The sequence below is a fragment of the Cydia amplana genome, chromosome Z, assembly GCF_948474715.1.
Source record: "Cydia amplana chromosome Z, ilCydAmpl1.1, whole genome shotgun sequence".
Classification (NCBI taxonomy): Eukaryota; Metazoa; Arthropoda; class Insecta; order Lepidoptera; family Tortricidae; genus Cydia; species Cydia amplana.
The window spans coordinates 31,240,098-31,265,639 of NC_086096.1; the positions used below are offsets into that span (position 1 = coordinate 31,240,098).

Consider the following 25,542-nt stretch of genomic DNA (forward strand, 5'->3'; position numbering starts at 1 on the left):
GATTTAGAATAAAGACAGCTGTATGTATTTAAATAAAAGCACAACTAATGCTAATATCTTAATGTGCATACTGTTTATGTACATAGTTATATAATTATGAATAGTTCCACTTAATTTTCCTTTATAATGTTAGATTGATAGACATGCTGATGTGTAACTACGAGTAGTATGGTTCAGATTTTAGTCAAGGTGGGTCGATTATTAATGCACTCTTATACTTATAACTCACCACAGGACCGCTACCCCTGTACAAGTACTTATCTACTCCTCATAAATAATAGGTTCATTCAATAGCAATTAAAATACGCTAAACGAGATGGATCTTTTTGTGCAGCTCTTTTCAAAACGTTTTCTGAATAAACAATGACGCAGTCCAACGGAAATATTCAACGAAATCTCCTACTTGGGGCAATTTCATTAGCATTTTTACCGAGTTTCCTTGTTGTTCAACTCAATATAGTTTTATATAAAAAATATGTACGTTTCTAGTTGTAGTAGGTATTATTATAGGATCTTTTGTTACGAGGTCTTGCAGGATGAGGAGCCGTGACCGTGGCGTGGCCAAGTACGAAATAAAAAATTACGTATTTCAATTTGTCATTGTCATTTGATTGCTAGCTCACAATAGGTAATGACCCCAACTTCCATGTTATTAACATTACACCTGTGACAGTTTAAGATGCGGGGCTCAAATTTGAAGTAAGTACTAATTATGAGCTGGCAACGTTGTTATTCTAAGCTGACAATCGACCAACATTATTGGCAAAGTCAAATATTCGTCACAGGGGCTACAACTTTTTACTTATGGCACAATTTTTCGCGATTTGAGATTAAAACGTACATTTTTTAATACTATTAATATTATTGTAGATCTTAATTAAAGGTTTTCAAAGACCTTAACAAAAATAAATAAAACAATAAAAATGATCTACAGTACATACAGAATTTTTAGAGTTAGAACAAGAAAAGTCTGCAGTGATTTTGATAGCCCACGCAGTGCAAGTGTTATTTACACGTGATAAATTCATAGAAGTTTGACGTTTAAAATGACACTTGTACTGCGTGGGCTATCAAAATCGCTGCAGACTTTTCTAGGTCTGACTCTAGAACAACGGTACACTATAAATAAACTCTTTATTGTATTGACTACAACTACATTATCATAGTTATGAAGTTTTTCTTAAAGAGACTTAGTCGCAAGAAAGCGCTCATTTCCGTGCTCTAATTAACACAGTTACTACGCAACTTCTTTAAATGAGCGAACGATAACACTCAACCTACTCGAAAGCAATCGAAAGCGTAGTAGGTAAAGCATTAGACGTTACATCGAAGGTTATAGAATAAAGATTGGAAACACATCAACTAAATTTTTTTATAACCCCGATAGAAATACTAAAAAAAAAACCGGCCAAGTGCGAGTCGGACTCGCGCACGGAGGGTTCCGCACCATCAACAAAAAATAGAGCAAAACAAGCAAAAACACGGCCACCCATCCAAGTACTGACCCCGCCCGACGTTGCTTAACTTCGGTCAAAAATCACGTTTGTTATATGGGAGCCCCACTTAAATCTTTATTTTATTCTGTTTTTAGTATTTGTTGTTATAGCGGCAACAGAAATACATCATCTGTGAAAATTTCAACTGTCTAGCTATCACGGTTCGTGAGATACAGCCTGGTGACAGACGGACGGACGGACGGATGGACGGACGGACGGACGGACGGACGGACGGACGGACGGACGGACGGACAGCGGGGTCTTAGTAATAGGGTCCCGTTTTTACCCTTTGGGTACGGAACCCTAAAAACGGGTGTTAAGCGACCCTAGTTTATTATATAACAATAAATATGGTCCTCTTAACAACGTAAAACTTTTACCTGTTCCATTACCTAATTGTTAGTTAGAATACGTATCTGTTTTTTACATAATAGGTAATCAATTTATTCACTAAAAACTACAAATAACCAATTAGACATGACATAACTTAAACAATTATTAATATATTTCTGAACGTCGTCGACGCTGAATTTTGAAATAAAATAACGATTTTAAATTGAATTGAACGTGATGTAGGTAGGTAAGGTACCTACCTATTATTTGGAACTCACAGCTCGAGGCTATTATATCAAATTGTGACGCATATTAACAATGTAATATCATATGAACCTTATCATCATATGAATCTTATATTATTTCACTGTTTTTATTCGTATGACACGGCGATCCGCTACATTTGTGGGTGGCTCATAAATCACAGCGAGGAGAGGCAGCAGCGGTGGTTGTGTAAACATCCACTGTACAGTTACCTATAGGTAAACGTGCGCGCACCATACGCTCTCAGCCACCGATACAGGCGATTGATGGATCGGTGTGTATCCAGTTTACATTATTGCTAATATTATTATATCAAACGTCGTAATAGCTGTTTATAGCGTATAGTAGATAATTAAGTAATTACAGCTGCCAATCACGCCCAACGCCCAAATATAACCTATCACTATCACTATTCCCCACCTAAAGCGAATTGCAAATACTATAGGAACTCGAAGTACTGTCGCAGCGCGCAGTTGTCTTCCAGACTAAACCTTCAAGACTGGAAGCTTCAAACTTCAAAGTGTCAATATTTATTTTTTATTTTTTTCCGGATAGCTATTTAATAGCTCTCTAATTCATCATTTGCCATCAGTTTTCCCGTCAGTATAATTTCTACGTTTGAATTGAAACAACTTGAATTATTTCAGAGATAATAAGCTTCGAATCATTAACTTCGTCATTTCATGGCGGTTGGCTTTTCGAAAGCCGATAATCCGGCTTTTTGTAGACGACAGCAGAAATTCTCGTAGAACATTATCCGCATCTCAGATATGAATGAACGGGCTTGACTCTGTAAAGTTATAGCCTTAGAATCTTACTTAGCTTTTGTACGTTTTGCTGCGAGGACCAAGTTGAAGTTCGGAAGCTCTCTTATCCGATATTAAACTCTTGAGTCGTTTTAAATTATTGTCAGGCTGGAATGGAACTGGTCACTTAAAATAAAGCACTCAGAATAACTTAGCCAGTAAGTAAGTTATTCATTACTGATGACTATAAAATGTATTTCCATAAAATATAAAAAAAATGCAAATGTGATTTAACAAAATGACAACAATGCTCGACTTGACGTTACATATAATTTTATGAAATTAGAGGCATAGTTTATTTTACGAGTATACGTACTTGAAGTTGATAAAATGATAGAAGTAATTGGCAGTAGAAACTAAGAGCGAATTCTCTTGTTTCAGGAGAGAAGATGAAATATGCACGAAGGGGTGATCAATGACAGCATGTCCCCGCCGCGAGCGATGACCCAGCGCGGCGCGCGCGTCGGGCCGGGCGCGGCGGCGGCGGCGGCTGGGCCCGGTCACGGCGCGACGCACCATCCACCTACAAAACTACATTTTATACAAAATTACACGCTTATTAGGTTATACCTACTCTCTATACGGGTGATATCATACTTATATCAAAACGCCTCCCTCTCGCGAGCGCGGACGAACATTAATTTTTCAAAGCGTCCGCTAGTCAAATTAAAAGATTTTGTACATTCCTTAAAAACTAGGACAATTATTTCCGATGTTAAGTCGTTATTAGTCGAGGTAATAGTGCAATTATTCGTTGTTGCCAAGTGTGTGTGCATGGCGCGGAGTCGATGGAGGTACGGTGGGCGGAGTAAAGGCGGGCGAGCGCGAGCGCTGGTGCTGTGGCTGAGCGTGTTAAGTGCGTGCGAGGGAAGGAGAGACAACGACCTGCACATCGGGGGCATCTTTCCGATGGAGGGCGAGGGCGGCTGGCAGGGCGGGCAGGCCTGCATGCCGGCCGCCGAGCTGGCGCTGGCTGACGTCAACGCGCGCTCCGACCTGCTCTCTGGTTTCAAACTGCTGCTGCACAGCAACGACAGCAAGGTAGATATCAACATCTATACCTACTAAATACACCTCCCTCTCTTGAGTCAACATCACGTCACATAAATGTTGTGATCAAAATAAAGTGTATTTTGATTGTAACCGCAGCCTTGCAGCGGATATAAATATTTTGGAAGAAGAATAACATGAATTGTAGTTGATACAATCTTGATATAATAAATATCTTTTCAATAAAGTACAAGTAGGTAAAGCACGAGATTTGGAAAGATATCACTAATAATTGTATACAATATTTTTTCTAAATAATATTTCTGTCAATAGTTCTGTGAACACCCTACAACTGCTACTTACCGTACGGCTACCACTAGTTTAACACTGTCATATTCGCTAGCGTGTGCGTAACTTACTTTCCATGCATCTCGCTCGTACTCGCATATTAGTGCGAGCGAGTTGTATAGAAAGTAAGTTGCGCAGACGTTAGCGAATATGCAGTTTGACACTGCTAAGGCAGTCGTGGTAAGGCTACTTCATACTTTATTTAACGTATCGTGGATAGTGGACACCTCCAAAGCGTTTCGTAATTAATTGTATGGGTGCTCCATACAAAACAGGATGCGACTATACTAGCACCTAGTTTGGTCTACCAAGTCTGAATTCAGACATTAAGTCGTCTTATTTAACATTTAATAACTCCTGCATGGAGCACATTCATGTTAGAGAATCGACAGTAATTTATTTTTTAATTAAAGTACATCGTTAAATTAAAACCAAGGTACGCTAACTAGATATAAATTGTTTTTAATTTGTGTTAAATTAAGAAATATGAAGCCTTAATAGAATTTTGTTACTAGAGCATTACCTATATTGCGAAGTGTCTGTTTACAGTCCATTTAAAATTCCGTTACTGTTAAAAGGATTTCATGTACTGATCATTAAAAGTGTTAGATCTAATCCATTAAATTGGAAACCGGAGCCAGCTGAATTTCTCGTGCGGTAATTAACAAAAAGGTCGGTACTCGGTCAGCCCAGCCACCCCGGCAAGCCGACACAAGGCGAGCCATAAATCCAAATGATCATAGGCCTACGATATTGCATTTCAGAGGCTGAGCCTGACGTTCGATTCAATTATCGAGAATTTATGAATGGCTCACGGAAGAAAATTTTATTGGATAGATTTTCCGAGTCGGCAGAAGGTAATTTCCCATTTTATCGATTCAAATTCACTGAGAACTCGACGACTCCATCGCTTTGGTGTGATTATTCGCCCATAATCTACTTTGATTTTATTAAAGAAAATGTCTTTTAAGGAGTGTGATTCAATCAACAACTTTTTATCAGCAAATTGGCAGCAGGTATTTGACCAAATTCGATTGCTTAAATTTCTTGTAATGATAAAGAAGCTTTTAAGTGTTCGGCTTTGCCAAGCTTTGCATAATGGTACCACGTGCCTGTATGACAATTATATATTTTTTTAACATTTTTTTAGCACGTTGTTATGAAAGATGTATTTTATAGGAAATTAAACGAAATATAGTTTTGTAGTAGAACTTATATTAGAGCAAATGATTCGCTTGCACAAAAGGAAAAAATGGTATCCTTCTGTGGAAGCACGTAGTGGCTGTCACAGCGAGTTATTTCTATGCCACCTCTCGCGACGAGTAATTCTGCACAAGGAAAACGTACAAAGACGCATTCAATGCAGTAAAATATAAAAAGACAACAGGTAAGGTACTAAATACAATTATAAATTCAATTCAATCATTTGTTAGCGATGCGCTGGCAATATGGTCAGTTCGTTACCCAACTGCAACTGTGCCTGAGGCTCCGCAAGTGCAGAGAGCCTGGGATGACACGGGAGCCAGAAACACACTTGCCCGTCTCTTGAGTGCTGCTACGGGTGTGGATTTGGCAAGACTCCGGTCGGTGTCAAAGGTAGAAGCGGGAGCGTGGTTACAGGCATTGCCTTCCCCTCATCTGGGAACACTCCTTGACAGTGATTCAATGCGTGTGGCTGTAGCTCTCCGCCTGGGCTGCGATGTTTGTATACCTCACCAATGCATCTGCGGCGCCACGGTGGAAGCTAATGGCCATCACGCTTTGAGCTGCTGTCGCTGTTCAGGGAGATTTCCCAGACACCACGCGCTTAACGACATCGTCCGGAGGGCCCTTATATCCGCGAATATACCGTGCGTTCTGGAACCACCTGGCCTCTGTCGCACCGATGGCAAACGGCCGGACGGCTTAACTTTGGTGCCGTGGCAGAAGGGAAAGTGCCTACTGTGGGACGCGACGTGCGTCAGCACTTTCGCCGCCTCACACCTTAACCGGAGGGTGTAGACAGCAGGCGCTGCGGCAGAGCTGGCAGCGTTAAGAAAGAGGATAAAATATTCCGACCTTGAGGCGAATTATTATTTTGTACCACTCGCCTTCGAGGTAACGGGGTGTTGGGGGTCTGACGCCATAACTTTTATAAGGGAGGTGGGACGTAGAATTAGGGAGAGAACCTCTGATGCTCGCGCGGGTTCGTACCTGGTGCAAAGGCTGGCCATCGCTATCCAACGTGGCAACGCGGCAAGTGTCATGGGCACCTTTGCACCCGGTACAACTCGCGGAGGTCTTTTTGATTAAAATATTTTAATATTTAGATTTATTTAAGTTATTTTTGTATGATTTTTTATATACCATTAACCTTTTGTATAATACAATAAAGACTTTAATTTGTACATTCAATTATTAATTTCTTGATATTACTAAATATATAGCGAATTATAATTGGAAATAATTTATAACTAATATTATAGCTGATGTCCGAACTAACTTATTAGGTATATATTATGATTTATACGTAAGTACCTATACATACAAACTAAAATCCAACAAAATATCGTTATATGATTTCCGGTACAAGGATGTATTTCCAAATTTCGTTCAAATACCTTATCTTATAGTTTCCGAGTAAACTGTTAATAAGTAACTTTTTTCTTCCGAAATGCTAGTAGAGTTCCTATGATATCTAATATTGCGGTACAATAATATGTAAACGACACTATAATGGACTTTAGTTATTGTTTAAATACCTGCAATGTATTTGGGTGATTAATGTTACTTTTATCTACCAGTACTAATGTTAGAACAATCGACAACATGCCAAAATATTTCCATTTGACGACACAATGACTCCGTTATAATACTAAATATCATCCTGCCGCCGCGGCACGCGCAATTGACCACATTAACGTTATTCCGGAGCATTAATGCTTTCGGCGACAATCGCTCAACGGACTGTATATAAAATTACAAAGCGTTCATGATAACACTCGTATTTTTCTTGCCGAGATAAAACAAGACCTAAGTACTTACAAGAAAACGAAAGGGAAGTTGGTGGGAAGGAAGAATTAATTTTCTTGTTTCGCTGGGTTTGGTAATACCTCTATATAATTTGATCATTATACCGCTAACTGCGTACATACATATATGAAGACTACCGTACATTACAGATATCATATGTTAGATGGAACTATTCCATTAAAATTGTGTTTTTGTTTGTCAGTGCGAGCCGGGGCTGGGTGCAAGTGTAATGTACAACTTGCTCTACAACCCTCCACAAAAGTTGCTGCTGCTGGCGGGCTGTTCCACCGTGTGCACCACCGTCGCTGAAGCCGCCAAGATGTGGAATCTCATGGTTGTAAGTAACAGTATACAATTTCCTTTTCATTGGTCACGTTTATCGTTCAATAAAGACCGGAAAGCCATTTTTCTCATTCTTGCTACTAAACAAATAAAAATATGCCTTTATTATCCACAGTAAAGTCTATCATTATTTTGCCTACTAAAATTCATTTGATGTATCGTATAGCTCCGGCGTAGGTATTGAGGGGGTTCTAATCAAATTACATTAACAATCCATTCGCAAGTCAATTATTAGACCACGTTGCTTGCACGTATTTGACTGTCACTATGATAAAGTGGTAGCGGAGCGGTTTGGACAGACGACGGCTAATACAGTAATGTAGGTAGTTCAAATGATTGGTTCACAATTTCAAAGACATACTTTTTATAATACAGGTATCTATTACCGCTGAAATTCAATATTAATAAAATAACAGTTGTTTATTGTTTAGTTTGTCTTTTTATGTCTCAATAAATAAATTTACAGACATAAAATAGCATCATTAAGTAATTGCATTCCTTAATATTATTTTGTATTGTAGATGTGTGACTAGTGTGCCAGTGTAAACAAATCATTAACGGTCGTTTGGTTAACCGTACGTACGTTACGTAACACAACAGTTAACGGTTATTTGTAGGTAGGTACGTACGTACGAACAAGCAGACAAGTATTTTAGTACATAATATACTAAGTGTAACAATTACTTATAGGTATTTAAGCAAAAAATAAATAAAAATGAAGTCCGTTAAAAAAATAAAGATTCATGCAAACAAAACTTATTATCTATAATTATAGTGTAACTAAAATGTGTAAATCATAAACAAAGAATTACGAACAAATTATTTACGTCAATATTACTTGTATGACTACACGAAACGAAACGGAAGAGATTTGGAGATGTAGCTAATTATATATGTACTCCTAAATAGTGTGCCAATAGGGTTGCCAACTTATTAGCATGGAAGTGTTGACTACCCATTATCCAGGCTTGTAAATGATACCCGAACTGACCTTGTTGATGAAAATCCATGATTCGTATGCAATAATCCTCTCGTAAATATATCTGCATATCTGTGCCAACAACATTGATCCTAAGCAAACCTTTAAGCCTGCCACGCAACGAGGGTGCGGCGAATTGCCAACGTGTTATTGGCGAGATTCGCTCCGTCTTACCTCGGATAACCAAAATAAATAAATCATTGTAAATATTTTTATTTTTGTTTCTTATGTAATACCTCACCAAACTAATCTTATTTATGCTGCCAGTTGGCAGAAAAAAGTATGTATATTGAAAACAAATACAAATTCAAAATTTCCTCCGTATAATTATTATCGCTCTCCCGGTTGCGTTTAGCGCTCTCTTGTTCCTCTTAAAATCGAATCATACCACTTAGTCAGCTAGTCGTTGTCGATAAACGATTGTCATCTTGGCTAGGGCCTCTTGCAAACTTAATTTAATGTATGTTTTATAAGTAGGTATCAAGAAATACTTTTCTTCTTATTAGTAAATAAAGCTGCAATAAGTGAAAAGAAAACATACAAAGATATGAAGAGATGCAGTACCTATATTTATTCTTATAAAAAAAACAATTAGCAGAGCTCTCGGCAATTCAATGTACCTATTTCTGTCAAGGAGGTAGCGTGTAGACACATATATTATAGGGAACAATGAATGCATTGGCCGATCCCTTTTATTTATTTCTTTGTTAGGGAACGGCGCCGCTCCGAAGAGTCATGCAATTTGTCCCACCATTGTGTTAGACGCTGCTGGGAAACTGTGTAACTAAAAATGTGAATAAAACATGCTTGTCAGCTTTTTCTAGTTCCGATGTCGAAATTCTGGAAGCTATGCAAATTTTTTAGAAACAAAAAGAATATTTAACAAGACATACGTACAGAATAACTATTATTATTAGTGCGCAGTGAGATGTACGTATACGTCGCGATCCCCCATAGCTCCATGTTGGAAAATTCCAAAAACTGAATCAAGAAAAAACAAAAAATCATATTATAATGATTCAACCTGCAGACTAAACTATATGAGAATCCGTATACTTACACGACTCAACACCATTAATATTTTTTTCCCAACCTGAAAGATGACGCTTCGCGCTAGAACTTCGCTACAAATATAATCTATTGGGCTTACAGTATGACCAGTGGCCTATTTTATAAAGTTACAAGTTACAATTTACAAGCGGAAGTCTCGTTCTAACACATAGGGTTAGAAAGAGACTTCCGCTTGTAAATTGTAACTTGTAGCTTTATAAAATAGGCCACAGGTCGATTTGTATATTATTTATTTTAAAATAAATAGTTTGCATTTAGATTAATTGTAATTTTAAGTGGTTTTTATTTATTATTTTTGACATGTTTTTGTACCTTATATCAGTATACCTTTATTATTTAATTTCATAACATGCTTTTATTCGCACGTATGTATATGTATGACTTATCGTCGACTATTTTGGTTAAATTAATGTAGTTCAGATACCTAACTACTACTAACTACACAGAAAGTTACTTAAGAGCCCATCAACGTGCACACTAGCGCCACTGCTAAATAATCTGATGTGAGTGATTATTTCAATTTAACGAAAGATATTTAAAAAAAGGGGGCCGCTACGTACTGTATCTTATATTAATGTACGCAGTATTAAAGTAAGCAGTGGCGCTAGTGTGCACGTTGTTGGGCTCTTAACCACTGAATACCTATTTTTTATTAATAAACTGGTTTAAACTGTCCCGTTGATATTCGAATATTCCGCGGTTAACCTCAACACAGAACTCTCAGATTCATTTTATATCACAAACCAAACTACGTTGTGAAATAAACTGATCGTGCTTGATTTATGTTTCACCCTCTAGACCAAGGATATTAGCGAATTGGTATTCTTTTTATATTGTAAGTACCTATCGAAAATTCCTTTCAGAATGAGAGTACAGCGTGCCTAGCCAAGGTATCAATCGCTTGCGCTGCGATAATACGAAACGCTTTGTGTTTCTCTCTACCACTCTTTCATTTCATATTAGTGTGACAGTAATAGTTGCGTTTCGTTCGTTACGAAGCATAAACGATTGGCACGTTTGGCTACGCACCCAGAACAGAGGGCCTACCGCGAACCACGTTCGACGTGTTACCTCCCTGTCACACTTACGTTCGTATTTACAAGTGCGACAAAGAGGCAACACGTCGAACGTGGTTCGCGGTAGGCCCTCAGAGTGGGTACATAATATCAGACTAACAAACGATTACGAGTACCTACTCTTATAACGTGGCAGAATATCAGCATTACTTACTTCTGTATCAGCAATATCAGCATCAATATTGAAATATGATGATTACTAAAGCTTCAATAAATATGAATATTCGGCACGATAAATGTCAATATGTAATTATTTTCAATTGCTACTCATAAATTGTATTCACATATTATTTATCAGATATGGTACTTCGCTATTTTAATAATAGGGTGTGGAGTGTGGACTTTGTGGGTAATATCGGCGGCATATTGACGACGATGCAGGTGGTAACGTTGATTAATTGTAACACAACACAAGCCAGTATATCACGTGTGAAAATTAATCGAAAATACAGCGTTTCTTGTGAGTATATATCATTAATAAAATAAAGCGGTATTATTCTTCATGATTAACTGTTTTCATGAAGAACAATAACGCGGCGGCAGTGTCTATTGTTATTGCGGGCCTCGTTGATGGTAGCTGATCCACCCCATCGTGGATATATAAACTTGAAATAATTATGTTCCTGTTATATAGGTACTGCCGGATTAGCACATGATTGGCGCGACAGTATCTCGCGGCGAGATAGACGACCCGTCTCTCTTTTATTAACATAGTTAGAAAAAGACGGGTAATAGTTTATCTCGCCGCGAGATTTTCTCGCCAATCATGTACTACGGGTGCAGGAGTAATAAAACGGTGTCCGTCTCTTTAAAATCTGTAGGTAAATCCCGTGGTGTTAAAAAGTGACGGTTATTTTATCACGTGGATGAAGCCATCCATAATACGCCTGATGAGTAACGTAATAGGTATGTATGCTTAACCAACTGCGCAATAGAAGATACCCGAACCTGGCTAATTGTGTCTAAGTTCAATAGAAATTGTAAATAATGTAGGTAAACAAATGTGCCAGATTTTGTTAGCATTTGTTAGGTATAAGGTAAATTAAAAAAATATATACAACAAAGTAACACAAAAATTACGAATTTTAGAAACGCTTACCACAAGTATAAAAACTTATTTTTTAATAAAAGTTGGTAATGGTTGGTAATTTAATTAACAGACGGTTCTATGAGGCAGAATTTATTGGAAATATATAGGGAGTTCCTAAAGAAAGGAAGAAGGGACAATGTTTGTATGGAGAAGCGGCCGCCCACTAGGTGAATTGAAAAGTTTTGAGCCTAACCTTTAAAATAAAGACTTGAGTTTGTATAACAATTGTATTTCTCTACATAGTCTTCAAAACTATCTATACACGTTTGCCACCTTGCTTCTAACTTCATTATTACTTGTAAAAAAAAAGAATCTTCAAGGTGATCGAAATATTCAGTCACAGCTTCTTGTACCTCAATATCCGTCGAAAATTTCTGTCCTGCCAAGTGTTTTTTTAGGTTCGGGAAAAGATGATAATCAGAAGGGGCCAAGTCAGGCGAATAGGGTGGATGCGGCAACAACTCAAACCCACAGTTATGTATTCGTGCGTAAGATTTCGCTACAGTATGGACAGGAGCTAGGTCTTGGTGGAACAACACTTTTTTAGTTATCATACCAGGTCTTTTTGTTTTAATTTCTTTATGCAGACGTTGTAACAGGGTGCAATAGTAATCAGCATTTATGGTTTTACCCTTTTCAAGATAATCAACCATGATGACCCCCTTGCAATCCTTCTTCGCTGATAAAATGGCCATAGCTTTTTTAGGAGGTATTGTGGTGGACCCAAATCTCGTCTATAGTTATGAAACGACCAAGAAAATCTTGTGGGTCGCATTGAAATAGATTCAAACAATCCTGTGACACTGTACGGCGGGTGCGTTTATTTTCAGCTGAAATTAGTCTCGGTACCCACTTAGCAGAAACCTTAGAAAATCCAAAATCATTGGTCATTATGTTTGTAATTGCTCATAGGAAATGCCAATCGTCTCCGCTATCTCTGCAACTTTCAACCGCCTGTCATTCATAATTATATCTAGTATTATATTGTCATTTTCGTCAGTAGAAGCCGTTATTAGTCTACCACACCTAGGTTCATCTTCAATTGCTTCTCTGCCGCGTTTAAAATCTGCTACCCATCGTTTTACAGTGGCATATGATGGAGCAGATTCTCCTAAAGTCTGGCACATGTCTTCAAAAAATTGCTTTGGCGTTAACCCCTTTTTTTGTAAGTACTTCATGACAGAACGGTGCTCAATTTTATCCATTCTAAAGCAAATCGCGAACCTCTTTTAGTAATTCGATCACAAAATGTGCAATTGTGACAGAAGAAAAACAAAAGATAGTGCATTATGATAAAAAAATATGTAAGTCTTATACGTCTCAGTATTATTTTTTCCTTTTATTTTCATTATCAACCTCAGGCTCAAAACTTTTCAATTCACCTCGTATCTTCTTAACGTTTTACCAGTAACATCTTCTTACACAAAATGCCGTTTGCGCCTGTATAGATGTTGCTAAATTCACTCAATTTTCTTCCTGTGAAGCAGCGATTATTTAAATCGAATTTTGGCTACTTGAAAGAAAGGCGGATAAGAATAATTCCTTATCCTTGATGTATTTAAAATAAAAGTGAAAGGCGGTCCACTGGGAAGTGCTGCGTTATTTAGGTAAGTATAGATACTTATTTCGTTCTTTCTTCATAGTATGAATCCGGGCTCAAAGCGAATTTAGCTTAAAGTTTCAGGGTTTCTTTGTTCCCTGTGTACCCAAGGTACCTTTAAAAAACACTGAAGTTGAAATTTCGAAATGTGAAGTAAATAAAGATGACAATCACTGTTGCACAGGATGTTGAAAGCAAGTGGACACTTCTTGTCCTGTTTAACTCAAGGATTCCACGGGTTTCCCGAGATCACTTGAGCTAATATTCATAGAGCATCTACTTGTGAACCTTTTTCTCGACGGCTGACACAATATTCTACTGAATCAAAGCTACCCATTCGTGAACCAACGGTTCGTTATAAATATCTTATTTAGAAATATGTTAAGTATATAATACCAACGAGTTTTTAATAAGAATGTGTTTGTGCCTTGTGCCACGTGAAATTCGGAATACAATAGGTATTAGGTACGTAGTATGTTGTATGCGTTTTATTTTATTTTTTTCTTTAATTTGACGCGACAGTAACTTTGGGGAGACATACCTTCTAATGCTAATAAAAATTACAAATAGTGAAATAGCCTATAATATAACGAATTTGGGAATGGTTTCTGGTTTTAATAACAGCCATTCTGCGTGTAAGACATCACTGTACTGTGTAAATATTTAAATAAAGCGTTGTATCAAATACCTACATGCGCCAGACACATGGCAATGAAAATGACTTGGATGTGGATTGGGTGACATCCTGATATCATCTTTACATTTAGGTAATAATACTAATAATTTACTTGCCGACGAACAATAAATGGACGTAACAAATTTATCCAAGTAAAAAACGATAACAAAATATAAATAAATAATATAGTAGACATAACCAATGTAGCTTCCACTTTCTTAAAATTGAAGTCAGTTGAAAATAATAAGTAGCCTTTAATTGTAATTATTGTTACAGCTATGTTACGGCGCATCATCGCCTGCGCTCTCCGACCGGGCGCGCTTTCCCACTCTGTTCCGCACGCACCCCTCAGCCACCGTCCACAACCCTACGAGGATCAAGCTCATGCAGAAGTTCGGCTGGTCTCGCATCGCTATACTGCAGCAAGCCGAGGAAGTGTTTATTTCGGTGAGTTCTTTTCTAAATATTTTGGCGGGATTATTGCATATGACACTGCGACATTTATTTAATTATATACAAAATATGCTATTTCCTTTTAGTTATGTTATGACGCAGTATAACATAAGAAATATAAAAAGTACCTAAGCCAAGCAAGGGTGACTTTATTTGTTAAGGGACGCACTTGTTTTCAGGCTTTAGTGGGTTTGGTTTGGACCATATTTGAAAGTAAAAACACGTACTACAACGGCTAAACGTTGTCGTTTATTATGTATATTAAGTATATTTGTTTTGTTACCTACTTTGTGTACATTTAGACAAGTTTAAGGCGAAAGTATAATGTCATTACATCACAAAGGTACTTGAAACCTCACAATAGAGGTAAATGTAATATTAATATTGTCACGTGTCTAAATGAGGCCTTGTTGATAGCAAACAAGCCCCTGTTCAGATGTGTTTGACCACTTGCATCAATACGTTTGATATCGACTGAACAAGCGCTCGCGTGACTACCGATCATTTGATGGGCAGTTACGTGTTCGTATCGACTTTGAGTGGGGTGCTACCGCCACCAACCTCTTTGTCTGCTAATAGATAAACTACGTACTTCATTTAGCACTTGATTAGCACTCTAAATTTTTTTTCACATATGGGCTGATTTAGCCGGCACGCGAACTCGTATACGATTTTAGTTACATTAAATTGCGGACCAATGAGGTTACATCAATTCAGCCGACCGACCAAATGACGCAATATGAAACTCGTGGCGTGCATTGTTTGTTGTTTTTAGCACATAGCCGACATTGCCACGGCACTGAAGTTAAAGTTGAATTATTTTATATCAATACCAAAGCCAATAGGTACCTAAAATTAAAAATGTCGCAAATTCGATGTTACCTTGAGTAAATCACACCGTATTACAATAAAACGAGAATCATATATACATAACACTGATCATTAACCTCGGAGCCAGAAATGCAATATTCTTAGCGACTAGTAAGTAGTAGGATGGCTATACATCTGGAGGCGGATTTGAACTTATTATTAATATGTAGTTGTCAATTTAATCTCATTATGATATCACCATACATCGGGGTTTTGGGTGCGGGAATGTTTTACACTATCCAAAAAATAGGTAAAAACTATAAAAACAAAAACTATTTAAAAAAAATTTAAGCACATTAGGAGTTTAGTAACAGTTTTTTATTCATAGGTTGGTAATTATTTTACAATAAACAAAGTTATAAATACACGAAATCGTTCCCGCACCCAAAACCCCGATGTATGGATATCACTCGCTCGTTCTTATATATCGTTGCTAGGCTAGCTAGCGAGATACGATGCAAGTAATACGGCACCTACATATCAATAAAAAACCGGCCAAGTGCGAGTCGGACTCGCATTCCAAGGGTTCCGTTCATTAGAAAAATTTTAATATATGATTTTTTTTATGAAAAGTGAGTAAAATGTCTTTAAAACACCCATCAAAAACTGCACATTTCTAATAGGTTTTCCTGTCATCTTTAGGTAAAGAACTATTTAGTGTATTTTTTTCAAAATTTTAGACTCAGTAGTTTCAGAGATAAAGGGGGGGATGGTCATTTTTCGCTTATTTTCTTGAATAACTGCTAAACTATTTATCTTAAAATTATAAAAAAAATATATTTGAGATTCTCAAAATGAGCTCTTTCATTTGATATGTTATGTAACACGATACAGTTTGAAATGCTTTATTTTTTAATTTGCTCTTTTACCCCCCAAAAGCGGCCTCCATATTTAAAATTCATTTTTTTACGTTACATGTATTTTTAACAATATGTTTTTTTTTATGAAAAGTGAGTAAAATGTCTTTAAAAAACCCGTAGGGGTCGGATCAAAAACTAAGTACTTAAGTCCGACTCACGCTTGACTGCACATTTCTAATAGGTTTTACTGTCTTCTATAGGTAAAGAACTATTTAGTGTATTTTTTTCAAAATTTTAGACCGAGTAGTTTCAGAGATAAAGGGGGGAATGGTCATTTTTTGCCTATTTTCTTGAATAACTGCTAAACTATTTATCTTAAAATTATAAATAAAATATATTTGAGATTCTCAAAATGAGCTCTTTCATTTAATATATAACACGATATAGTTTAAAAAACTTTGGTTTTAAATTTTCTCTTTTACCCCCCAAAAGTGGCCTCCATATTTAAAATTCATTTGTTTACGTTACATGTCCGTCTTTGGGTCACAAACTTACATATGTGTGCCAAATTTCAACTTAATTGGTTCAGTAGTTTCGGAGAAAATAGGCTGTGACAGACGGACGGACAGACAGACGCACGAGTGATCCTATTAGGGTTCCGTTTTTTTTCCTTTTGAGGTACGGAACCCTAAAAATCAAACGTAGATTGTTAAAGTTCAAATGCCGCTCCTGATTGATGTCATTTAAGGTAAACTAACCCCCCGTAGCTCTTGAAATCCCTTATGAAATCAGTGGAAAAGGATAAAGGATCCCCCGATACAATTTAGAGGTCGGAAATTTAAGACCCCATATTTACTAAATCGGATTGGTTCAAATGGCTGAAGGATAGTTGTAAGGAAATGGAAATGAATATTTTATTCAAGGCATTCAGAGAATATATCAGTCATGAATGAATGTAACTGAAATGTGGAAAAAGTTTCAAGCTTTGAGATCTTAACCAAAAGGGGAGAGTTACGACTAGCTATCATTCCACGTACTTACGTAATATACTTCGACGGCCTCAACCTTCAACGTAATTGAATCAGCAATGATACTTTTTGTGAACTGAGTTTACCGTTCCCGAAAAAAGTCATTCGCTGCAAATTCTGCCTTATGAATACTATGTAGGTAGCAGATAGTATAATTATATTTTTATGCAGTCGCCTTTTTTATATTATTTCGTTAGGATTCTGTTTCTATTGTAACTTGTTCACACCAAAATTAAGAAGAAAATATAAGTAAGTGAGAATTATTGCCAACCCAGTTTGAATCGTTATCGGTCTCAAGTGGTCATTCAAAATTTATAATGATAAAATAAATCTGGTAATAATTTTCAAATTCCTGTTCAATGATATCCCTACATAGTTCCTATCTATGTCGACTTATATTTTTATCTTTTTTACAATGTAGCGATCACATGTGGCACAGGTCTAGAATGTACAAGATTTCCTGTCAAAATATGAAAAGTGTGTCGAAAATCGGAATGACGTGAAGTGAGTGGCTAGAGTGTCACAAAGGGACAAACGTGCATATTTACACAATACATAAATATATACTAATAATAAAGACCCTCCGTTGCGTCAGTAGTGCGCAGATGAGTACTTAGAAATAGAAGGCACATGACGATTAAATGAAGAACTCAACTCTAGAAACATAAGGGTTGAAAAGACAATTAATGAATATGGTGTAAGTGAAGGTCGGTATATGTTTGTTACTATTCAAATTAAAATGAAAGAGTTTTTTCTAAACACTCTGACACAGCGCAGTGCAGCTCTCTGTAACAAGGAGGCGTATTCCAATATTTAAAATATTATCATGATATGATATTGACTTGATATTAGTTTCAGCGCATCTCGCTGATAACGCATAACTTTCATCGAGTCTCACTAAGAGTAATATCAAATAACGATATATTTTTGTAATTGGAATGCGCCTGAAGGGCCGCGTAGCTCCACGCAATGAATGAGGCCAGAGTCTTTCACGCTGGACTCAATGTAATTAGAGCGCCTCCGGTTTTTTCTGCATAAGTGGGTTTGAAGCGTTCTTGCGCCTCTATTTTGCATTCTCACTGTAATAATATTTTCACTCACTTCGTATCTTAGATAATTTAAGGGTTTAAGCGAGTATTTTTAGCACTTTAGTGTTTAGTAATTAAAGGTAATTTTAATATAAAATTTTGTCCATTTCCTCTTATATAGAAACGACACTAAGTAGTTACATTTCCAAATTGCTTTTATTGAAAATCGTACCAAAAATTCGACATAAACCAGCCTCGGTCCATCAGATTACAATCAAGTATGAAAAAGGACAGTTTCTGCCGTATTCGAATTTCAAGATATTCACAAGAGACGACACGTACTAGATCCATTCTAGATACGTTATAGTTTAGATTTCAACTAGTTCTCTTTTGCAGCGCAATTCGGGCAACCAATGTCACTTTTACGATAGATCGTGTTAGATATCTAGTAGATGTGAATTAGATCTCTAAGTAATATCTTGTGGAAATCGTTCAAGAGTATCTCCAGAATCGCGGAAATGTCAAATTTGACAGGTTAGATCTTAAACATATCGTTATCGTATCTTGGCGATGTCTAAAAGATATCTAATAGATGTCTATTACAAAATTCGAATCGGGCCCTTTATCAAGACGAGTGTTTTTCAGACGGTGGAGGACCTCGAGGCGCACTGCAAGAAGGCAAGCATCGAGATCGTGACGCGGCAGTCCTTCCTGTCGGACCCGGCCGACGCCGTGCGCAACCTGCGGCGGCAGGACGCGCGCGTCATCGTAGGCCTGTTCTACGTGGTGGCGGCACGCCGGGTGCTCTGCGAGGTCTACAAACTCAAGCTTTACGGAAAATCTTACGTGTGGTTCTTCATCGGTAAGCTCAACATTGTAATATATTATGCGATATTCTCGATTTATAATAAGGCTTATTTTCGGGACGAGAATACTACAATAGGTACGGCTGTAAATAGGTATTTAGGTATATAAATCGCCGTTGACTTTTTGGTTGCCTTTTAAATTAGGTAACTTACCTATAGTTAGGTAAATATTTCAATACATTAATTCTCGTATTGTGAATACTCGTATATCAACCTAATAGTACTACTAGGTAATAGAAATTAGAAATAGCATGGGCGCCGTAATGTCAATTAGAAATTAGAGTTAAATTAAAGAAAATGTATATTTATTATATTCTAAAAAAAAAATTGGTTTCCGGAAGTATAACCCGCAGCAATTCATATAGACGTACGCGCAATCGTGCATGTTAGGCATTCAAATAAACAAAACCAAACAAAACGTAGCTTGTCGGAAGTTAGGTTTTGTTAACGTTGTTAGAAATTACTACCATAGTATTCCATAGATTCTGATTTTTTTGTTTGATGCGGACGCAGTCTTTTATTAAATAGCATTTTTTTGTGTTCTTCAAATTGAAAGAAACATAACATTTAGGATTAGTTACATAATAGATACTTATCTTTAACACTCCATCTTTCTTTACTCATGTAACAACGATTCCATCGATATATAGATAATATAACTTTTCAAACCTACTACGGATTGTTATAATAAAAACCGGCCAAGAGCATGTCAGGCCATGCTCAGTGTAGGGTTCCGTAGATACGCGTCCGTCACAATATGCTGTCTTGAACGAGGGCTATTAGTTTAATAAGTACTAATGCTATACTTATTCGACAGTCAAAGGAGAATGCTTTATTTGTGTGTACTTTAGATTCAAAGAAAATCAATCGGCTTTCTTATAAAACGCCGTTTTGTATATACCGAGGTAAATTTTAATGGGCTCGTTAATAGGGGTACTTATTGCCTTATCATGTAGGTACCTACATAATAAGCAAAAGGGATTATGTCTTTTTACTTAAAAAAAGGAAGACTTTTTGCGATAACTCGAATACGGCTTAGTTGGTTTGTTAAAGTTTTCATTGATTTCATTTTCACTACCTCACATTTTTTTCCTATTTTTGGACACATGGTTCAAAAGTAAGAGGAGGGACGGGGACTTTTTTCGGAGCGTTTGTTTCCGAAAAATTTCACTTTACTAAAAAAATGGTGAAGACCCGTGCACGCCCGTGTTCGTTTCGAATGACCTATTCAACGACACCCTACACCACAGGGTTGAAGCAAAAAAATCAGGGACGTACCCTAATAAAATTAAAACTAAATTTTATTTTACTACTTTGTCGGCCTGATTGATTTTTATATCCATGCCAAATTACAGCTTTTAGAACAAACGAACATCACGGAGCAAAGCCTCGGACGGACAGACGAACAGACAAACAGATGGACTACGAAACGATAAGGGTTCCTAAGTTGACTACGGAACCCTACAAGTTATAAACTCAAAATCAACTAAAATTTTTACTACGTAGGTATCTAATGTTAAGAAAATAGTGACTTAAATTATAAAACTAAGAAAAGAATTTCGTATATATTACCATTCCTTTCTGCTCTTACTCATTTTAATAACTATTACCATAATACAAGAGCAAAAACATGGTTGCGGGGGAAGCGCACCGCATCGCAATGCCGAGCCCCGCTCCGGCGCGCTCCAGCGACCCACACCAGAAAACGGCGTGTTTTATTGTCCTTTCTCATTTTTGTATTTATATTTCTAGTCTCCCTGAATAATAAATTTGTGCCCTGCCGACACAACAACTCTGCTATTGGGAGTTGGGAGTGTTGTTTACATTATTGTATCACGTTTCAAACGTTGGTCACTGAGGAATTATTCTTTTTTTGAAACATGTCGCCAATAGCGACTAAAAATAAGTGAGTGAAACCGTTGTCGTCTAAACAGTTTATTCTTTTTATATTAAAATTGCTACAAAACTTTACATAAGCTTACGGTGAATTTAATACATACTATGTATCTAGTAGTTTGTAAGCTATATTCCTCGTGAAACTCATGCATCCCATGGTTCCACCATTTTGAAAATTTTGTAAAAATGTAGGCTACAAAAAATTGCCAACATAATTATTTAATGCCCGTGCATCGCGCTCGCTCGATCAATAAGCCACGTAGACCTATTGATTGTTTTATCAATTACTGGTGACTTTAATAACTTTAATGCAGTTTTTAATGAGGCAGTTCATTAAAGGGAATTCTAATTCCTAATGAACGCCTGAAAAATTGCTAGTATACGCAATGTCTTATACCTAAATAATAACTCAGTTTCTTTTCAAATGCTAGAAATTCAAGACCAGCAGCCGACGCGGGCCGTGATCGGTCAAATTGACTGACGTGCTATTTGATCGCTACGCTTAATAAAACACGTGTGTTTTTTGCTTATTTGCTTCCATTTGGAAGGGAAATTCCACAAAAGACACGCGGACTTATGACTCACGCGAGCATACACTTTTGTCGCACGCACGAGAACCTACACTACTTAGTGATAACCCGCTACGCACAGTGTGGGCATGATATTAGTTATATTATAACTTCTGTGAGATCTACTTTTTATTACGTAACAGTCGTTTCCATACCTGGCTTTAAAATTGCCCCAGATTTTTTACGTTTTCATAACCTTATCCGGCTAAAGAATACATTCAATGTATGTTACAGTAAATTTAATCATTTGCGCCATGTACATGTGCGCAGTTGGAAACAATGAATTAACCCTGAACAGGAAATTTGCTACCGTAAAGCTCGTTTGCGCTCGGGAGCGTCGGGCTGTCGTTTAATAACCTTTCTGCGACGCCATTACCATTGATACTCATCACAACGGTACGCGGCATCTTTATCGGTTACTTCGTCAGAAAATAGTCCAAGTCCCTGTACAAATGCGTGTCGCTATTTACTCGTACTGTTTGTACATTTGACGCGTAACAATGCGACAGCGTAGCACATCGTAGTGATCGTAGACATGCTACGTCGTGGCACTACATACACTCAATAGAGTTAAGCTTAAGATAAATGAAAACGGGTGTTAATCCCAGACCGGTATGTATCTGGTGCGAGCGGGGTATTTGATGTCAGAATAAAATCATAAAACATAATTCGACGACCGGTCTGGCCTAGTGGGTAGTGACCCTGCCTGTGAAGCCGCGGTCCTGGGTTCGAATCCCAGTAAGGGCATTTACTTGTGTGATGAGCACAGATATTTGTTCCTGAGTCATGGTTGTTTTCTATGTATTTAAGTATTTGTATATTATATCTATCGTTGTCTGAGTACCCACAACACAAGCCTTCTTGAGCTTACCGTGGGGCTTAGTCAATTTGTGTACAAATATCCATTAATATTTATTATTTATTATTGTTTATTAATTCGTTCGATTTCGGTCCCTAATTGCAAAGAAAAAACACATGACAAAAAACGCGATTAAAAATGAGTGACGACAGCGGGAAATACATATTCTAGCGCTATAAATGGTTATAGAAGTTTAAAAGAAACAGCCACACGACTTATACAACTATCTGTCTGTGTTGTGTGTGTTGCCTGTGTTGTGTACAATAAAGTGATTACTACTACTACTTATGCCACCCTCACATAAAATACGTATCAGATGCTTATGATAGCCAAAAAATAAATATCCTTTTACTTTTTCCTAGTAAATTAAAACATAATAACGATCGCGCTCATTTACGTACGATACATACATTGCATACATTTACAGAAAGCCGCGCTTCAGCGATGACTTTTAAACCGACGTAGGTACGATTTTGCAAAATCTTTTCGTTTAGGCGGGCCGACTACTTATTGAAGATTTCTCCGAGTGATTCTCAAGAAAACCACAGCGACAATAATGGAATTAACAAAAAACGCTAAGATAAAGTGGCGAGCATTGAAGCGTCCTCTGCTTAATATCAAGCCTCGCCAGTGCGATACAATTAATCTGTTTCTATTTTAGATCAGGAAAATGGAGATTTTGCAGCATTGGTTTTATTGAGTAATTTGAGCCAAAGTATAATTTTCCGCTTCTTGAGTGAAGATTTTGAGAATAATTTATACTGGAATTTTTTTGGTACTCAAGCTTACAATTTGTTCATCCAATTAGTAGTTCATTTTAAGTCCTTATTTTACTACCTATTTATTACAAAAAATTCAGTTAAAGCGAGACTCTTAACCTTAGTTAAGTCACAAACTTGATTTCCTGAGGCTTCCTTTTTGCCAGTGTATCTGTCACCGTTGCATAATCGAGGATGTCGGCCGGAGACTCTTAATGGACTATAATAGTAGCCGGGTGCAAGTACCTATCTCGACTTTCACGTTGCCTCGATACGGTCAGAAAAGGGCTGCTATAGTAGACAATATATGTAATTAGTTATTTATTAACTTCGCACGGGTTACACAAAACCTTAACAAATTAAGTATATACCAAAACCTTCCTCAATAATCACTCTATTGATAGGTGAAAACCGCATGAAAGTCCGTTCTGTAGTTTTTGAGTTTATCGCGAAGATAGGCCGACGCGGTGGGGGACTTTGTTTTATAAAGTGAAGTGGTATGGTTTTATGATTGACTGGATCCGGCTCTAAGAGGGTAAGCCGATTTAAAGAGGTAATCCCACCGCAAAAACTTACAAGCCAATTCTAGTTTTTGTTACCTATTCGATCTGTTTCCGATATTATCCTGATATGCCAGTGTCCCAAGTGACGGTTTTTCAACCAAAAACCTCACTTTTGATCTGTCAGATAAATATCATATCGGAAACAGATCGAATAACTAAAACTCGAATTGGCCTTTTACAACCGTGCAAATTCTTTAGATTTGTCTCCCGATTTAGTTCATTATTTGTACCAAACGAGTGAAAAGGGCAAATTATTACTGACATGAAATAAGAGGGGTATGCTTTATTCTTATCAGATTTCTTTAAATTTAAATATGAGTGAACTATTACTTGGTAGGTACGAGTAAATACCTGCAAAGAAATAAGCGACTCGATTCACAGAGTACTTTATGAGACCTTTTATCTTGACATTACCTACTTAACTTTTAATGTCGTTCCTACACCTACAACACCGCAACTTACTTTGTGATTCTGAAAGACTTGATATCGACATCAATGAAAATTGAAATACTTTGGCACAAAAATACATGAAACTTGGTCCAAGCTTACTAAAAGATCCTCACTTATTAGATTATATTTCGTCCATTCTGTTTCCAAGAAAGGAATACCTACAACTTCGGTGCAGAACAAAACCTCCAGAGTGGTTTATGTCGATGTACGATGTACGTAATATACATACATGGCGGCGGCAGATCGTAAAATCCGATATCGAGATATTCCTAGGCATATATTATGAAACGCCGCCATTTCATGATCTGACTAAGATTAACCCAGGCATATCACGATCTGCCGTATAAAGAGGCGGCAGATCGATCAGACCAATGTATTCGTTGATATTTCTAGCTTCATACCGGGCGCATCGTAAAATAATTGATCGAGACATTCCTAGGCATGAAACGCTACTTTTGTACTTCAGTGTCTGTTGGACCCCAAACATTACAATTTAGCCTGCTTGTTACAAGTTGTTGTCCAATAGGTTGACCCTAAATATAAGGTGTGAATGTGGAATATATTTATTATTGATTGGGTTGTTGCTAGGTTGCGCTAATTAGACAGATGCCGATGCCGAGGAAGGAATATAAGAATATCACCACTATACAAGAACCCGCGATGATAATAATACGGGAAACCGACATCCGCCGCAAAAATATTTGTGATATTATGTTGATTCACCTACTCTATTACTTAAGGAGGGCACTCTGAAATATTACGAGTGATATTAATACGTATTACTTACGAGAAGATAGGTATTAGGTATACAATCTTAAGTGTAAATTATGCTTCATTAATCAACCAAGTACAATCCAGACAGTGTGTGCTTCCTACCGCATTGGTTTATTTTAATTACATCATACAGATGGAGCTATCAAGACAATATACTCGTACCTATACATATACATACGAGTAACCTACTTAAAAGGCCGCCGTATCATTTTCGACAGACATTGCCTTGTTGTATTTGATTTTGTGATTATGATATGAGGAGCCAATGTTATTACTTAAGATAAGTTATAGGTTTTCCAAAATTGGAGCGCTTACCTGGTACAAATTGTACAAGTTCCCTTTAGTCGCGCCTAGGTAGGCGAGAAATGTGCACGTGCACAGTGAAAGAGATAGATACAAGCTTATGTTTTACAACGAGTAGGACAAAAATGAATGAAATGCGAAAATTAGTCATAAATAACTGATTTCTTTTATAGGTACCCAAGAAATAATTATGGAAGTATTTTTGTGCTCCTCACGTATGAGTACGAGTAGGTATAACCTAC

The 25,542-nt window shown here is 37.1% G+C and overlaps 1 protein-coding gene across 4 annotated transcripts in view; it reads left to right on the forward strand.

Annotated features, from left to right (window-relative positions):
- The window catches only part of LOC134661089 (gamma-aminobutyric acid type B receptor subunit 1), a 110,561-nt gene that overhangs the window by 63,930 nt on the left and 21,089 nt on the right, over nt 1-25,542 (forward strand). For all 4 annotated transcript variants that reach the window (XM_063517015.1, XM_063517016.1, XM_063517013.1 and 1 more), the window contains exons 2-5: nt 3,281-3,940; nt 7,452-7,586; nt 14,360-14,530; nt 18,908-19,124. In XM_063517015.1, the coding sequence (XP_063373085.1) occupies nt 3,296-3,940; nt 7,452-7,586; nt 14,360-14,530; nt 18,908-19,124 (1,168 nt within the window). In that variant the 5' untranslated portion in view covers nt 3,281-3,295. The remainder of the gene's footprint in view (nt 1-3,280; nt 3,941-7,451; nt 7,587-14,359; nt 14,531-18,907; nt 19,125-25,542) is intronic.